The sequence below is a fragment of the Mesitornis unicolor genome, unplaced genomic scaffold, assembly GCF_000695765.1.
Source record: "Mesitornis unicolor isolate BGI_N332 unplaced genomic scaffold, ASM69576v1 scaffold17198, whole genome shotgun sequence".
NCBI lineage: Eukaryota > Metazoa > Chordata > Aves > Mesitornithiformes > Mesitornithidae > Mesitornis > Mesitornis unicolor.
The window spans coordinates 20,561-24,821 of record NW_010199939.1 but is presented as its reverse complement, the minus strand read 5'-3'; the positions used below and the strand labels follow the sequence as shown (position 1 = coordinate 24,821).

At 40.3% G+C, this 4,261-nt stretch overlaps 1 protein-coding gene across 1 annotated transcript in view; it reads right to left on the bottom strand.

Annotated features, from left to right (window-relative positions):
- Nucleotides 1-2,078: 2,078 nt before the first annotated feature.
- Nucleotides 2,079-4,261, bottom strand: part of KLHL7 (kelch-like family member 7) — a 17,333-nt gene continuing 15,150 nt past the window's right edge. Inside the window, exons 8-10 of the mRNA XM_010189590.1 lie at nucleotides 3,799-4,000; nucleotides 3,417-3,514; nucleotides 2,079-2,638 (exon numbers count right to left, since the gene is read on the bottom strand). Coding sequence (XP_010187892.1) covers nucleotides 2,355-2,638; nucleotides 3,417-3,514; nucleotides 3,799-4,000 — 584 coding nt within the window. The 3' untranslated portion in view covers nucleotides 2,079-2,354. The remainder of the gene's footprint in view (nucleotides 2,639-3,416; nucleotides 3,515-3,798; nucleotides 4,001-4,261) is intronic.

Here is a 4,261-nt window from a genome sequence, read left to right as displayed (position 1 = left end):
ACGCCGCCGCTAACCGCCGCTTCCAACGGCCACCAACCGCCGCCACCAACTGCCGCCGCCGCTCCACGTCAGACAGGAGCGCCGCGCAGAGGGGCGGGGCCGCGAGCGCAGCGGCGCACGTCTCAGCTGCTTCAGGACGGCCCGTGAGCCACGGCGGCTGCCTCGGTTGATGGTTGAAGGGTACGGACCCGGGACGGGGGCTCCGGTTCCCCTGAGTGTGTCTCACGGCAGGCTGTCGCCCAGCGAGCTGTCAGTGCATATCGCGATACACGGCAGGGGCCCGGGCTACGGGAGTATCGCCCTTCAGACCGTTTCCAGTTCAGCTCCTGAAGCAGCTCTAAACAAGATGGCAGAGGCAGCAGGCCGGGGCACATGGCGAGGTAAAAGTTGAGGACATAAACACCTCCCATACGTGCAGAACCAGGAGCATCGTCACTGCACAAAGGCTGAGGGGTTACAGAAGCATTGGAAGAGTTGCATACTGCCCTGCCACCAGGACAGCCACTCGGAGAAGACGGCCAGGGCATGGGCGTTCTATGACAAACTGCTTCTCACAAGTCCTTTCCTTCTGCCTACTTCTAAATTTTTCAGTAACTTAAAAATAATCTTTAGCTCCTTGAAAATAAGGTTAGAAAAAGATGCTTCACAACTTTAAAAAGCAGGTACCCAAAACCAACAAAAACCAGCAGATACAACCTAAAAAGTGCACAGTTCGCTTTTTACAGTATTTTAGATTTGAGGATCAGGGACACTCGTGACATGTTTGATTCATGGCTCAAAAAAAAGGAAAGGCAAGGGGGAACAACAGCAACAACAAAAGTGTTTTCCAGCATGCACTTAATATTGAATAAAGAACTGAGTTGCAGGAACCACTATTATCCCCGTAAATGCATCTACTACTTTCTGTACATGCAGAGTTGTTAGGATGAGGAAGAAAACCAGAAGGAAGTCTACAAAGAAACACTGACTTTAAAAACTGGAATTTATACTACTTAAGAGAACGTGGAGGATCTTCAGAACTAGAACAGCCTAAAAATTCTCATCACCAGCGATGCACAAGGTACAGGTAGGCAAGCACCAACTTTTTAAGTTAACTTGATAGTCTCATAGAAACAGATCTGAAAAAATTAGCAAGTTAGAAGAGAGGTGACAAAATGAGAATGAAGATATTAATAAACTAGCATGGGAGCAGGACACATGTACACTGTTTGTACAGTTTCCAGAAGCTGGAAGATGTACACAGTATTGACACTGATGGCTGATCACTGATGGTGATGCTGAACTTCCATGCTGGGAGGGATTTACTATCACGTTGGCTAGAAACATTTTGTAGAACTGTATGCTTATAAACCAGAGATTAACAACCATGTGCAACTTTAGAAGACTTCTACAAAATATCTTTAATGACTTGATTCATGCCATTTTAAAAACAGTAATTTTCAAGAAGAAAATCAATACATTTGTTGTATTGACTTTGCTTTCCCATTCTTATTCCCATCTTTGCTAACGGTTTGGCATCCACAGTATGTACAGTCTGATGCTTGGGAAGATCTATTGAAAATTAGTCCCAAGTTTCCAACTTGCTAATTATAGTGCACAATTATTGTGGGCTTCCTCCACCACTCCCCTACCTCAGTGTATTTAAAAAAAAAAAAAGTCTCTGTGGAAGCTCTCCAAAATGCCAAACATGTCATTAGCAAAGTGTTTCTCTAATCTATGTGGCCTAACTTCAAAAACTGATACGCAGTCATGCAAATGATGGAAGAAAGTCACTGGAAGAGGGCAGCTATTGTAATCTAGAGAGCCTATCCCCATTCACCATAGGAATCTTTATTATACTGCTGTCCTTGGTCTTTCCTGAGGAAAATCTTCATTGCACTCTATAGTAAGGATTTCTGCAGGTAGGTATGAATGAGGAAAATTTCTGCTCATATTTCTCATGACCCAAGTTGCACTTACTCACCTTTATTAAATGAAGAATCTCAACAACTGAGCTCAGTAAAGTGTCATTTAACCAGAAATCTTATCTTCATCAAATGCTCTGAGTTCTTCTACATAATTGGATTGGGTGTGTTTTTGACAAGGCCACACAGAGTCTGTTTAAAGGAAGATGCCATATGATCTCAGCTAGGTAAGTGGATTCTCGAAACACATCCCCATCTCTTAAAACAGACAAGAAAACGGGCATGACAAAATCCCTGTTATACAATATGCTCTATATACAAATTAGAACACTGCATCTCGGTTTTTCCTGTTACTTAGTTTAACAAGATTCAGCAAAATGTGGAAGCAAAGCACCAATAGCCATCTTTCCCCAAGTCCTTGAAGAACATCTCGGCATCTCTTACGGGTCTTCAGGTCTCTAAAGTTTCTTCGTTTGCCCCACAAGTGTCTACAACACAGATTAAACAACTTGTCACTGGGAAAGCACGGACTTTGGAGTTGGCTATCCACTTGTCTGTTTCAGTATTGTATTCAAGAATGTGCCCTAATCGGCCAACACCCTGAAAACCAGCCAGGACATAGACTATAGATCCCACAGCAGCACACTTCACTGTTACACCTTTCCATGGCATTGGAGACACCATCTTCCATTCATTCATCTTGATATCGTAATATTCTACATTGTCAAGGCCACCTGCAAAGCAATAAAATAGATAACTGCTTATTACATCATACCATACAAATACTTCATTAAAATTACTCTTTATTTTCACAGTGGCAGCTCTGGCTATAACTGGTTGATAAAATGCACAAAAAATACATATTTTTGCACTAAGAATCAATCATGCTGGAGTAGTTTTAGTACTTAATTAAATACAAGCTATGTTCTAAACCAGCATTAATCTGAAATTAAATATCCTAAGTACCATAAACAGTAATGAATAAACTTCATTGCTGAGAATTTTCCATTTTGAAAAGCACTTCAGAAACCCTGTGTAATTAAAATTCAGTTCTCCTGGGAAATAAACTATTAGTATTCTAGTTTGAAAGACAACTTTAAAAGTAGCTGACTAGCTTTAAGCCTTTAGACTGAAGTTTCTAAACTAGTGGCTACACCTTTACTTGTCTCTTGAAAGAATGCTAAAACCTCTCAAAATACATAATGAATAACTGAAAAAAAATCTTTTCTCATGTAACTGGTTTAACCATATTAACTACTCCAGGACTGGGCTACAGTATGGGTGCATGTCTGAATGTGACAGTACTGTCATTAGCAAGAGTTTGAAAACGATACAGTGAAGCAGGGAGGTTAAAGAAGGAAGGTAACAATGATGTGACAAGAAGAAGACATGTTTTATGGTACTGCTCAAAGGTTTTCAGCTGATCAGAGTAGAATGAATTGTTTGCAAAAGAAAAAAAGGCCCTCAGGAAACCTTATGTGACCAGCTAGAGAATTAATAGAATTCAAGTACCTAAGCCATTTTGTCCACCCACAGCAAATATCTTGTCCTTTACAAACACCAGCCCATGATTCTTCCTGGCTTCAATCATTGGGCACAGCTCAGTCCACCTGGGGAAAAAGAAAACCAAACAAAACAGGAAAATTCATTATTTAGCTCCTAGAAAGTAAGTATAAAAATAAGTAACTAAAACCTAGCATTAAGAAAATTAAATATGGAAGAAAGCTGTTTAAGAAAAACTGCTTTTTAAGTACAAGTAACTCATTTATTACTGCTTGACTCGGGAAAATTCCTTGCCACATAAAATTTTTCCTATTCATCTACACTTCAGTTATTTACAGAGTGAGCAAAGCCACAAGTGACCAAAAACAATCAGAATTGATACAATACTCACGTTTCAGTGGCTGGATCATAAACTTCACAGGAATTTAGGACCCTTCCAGAAACGTTGTTCCCCAAGCTCCCTCCACATACATAAATGAGACCATTTGCCTCTACCATTCCATGGCTGCATCGCTGAGTGAGCATGCTGGGCTTTGTGTGCCAGCTTTCTGTTCTGGTGTCATAGCATTCAAATAAATACAGTGCAGAATTTCCTTAAAAAAATAGAAACCCACCAAAGTGGCATTAATTTTTTTATGGTTGTCTTTCAAGAGAAGAGTCTAACAGTAATTATCAAACTGATGCTTTATTTCTTAGTTGAAAAGGGAAAGTTGCTTTCCCACCTCCAAAAGCAGAATTAACCAACTTGATACTTGGGACTATTCAGAAAGTACATACTTGTAATTCTTTTCACTCTTTAGTTTGTACTATTTGTGTTTAAAAACAAAAACAAATGCTGAGGATTTTTTTTGGGG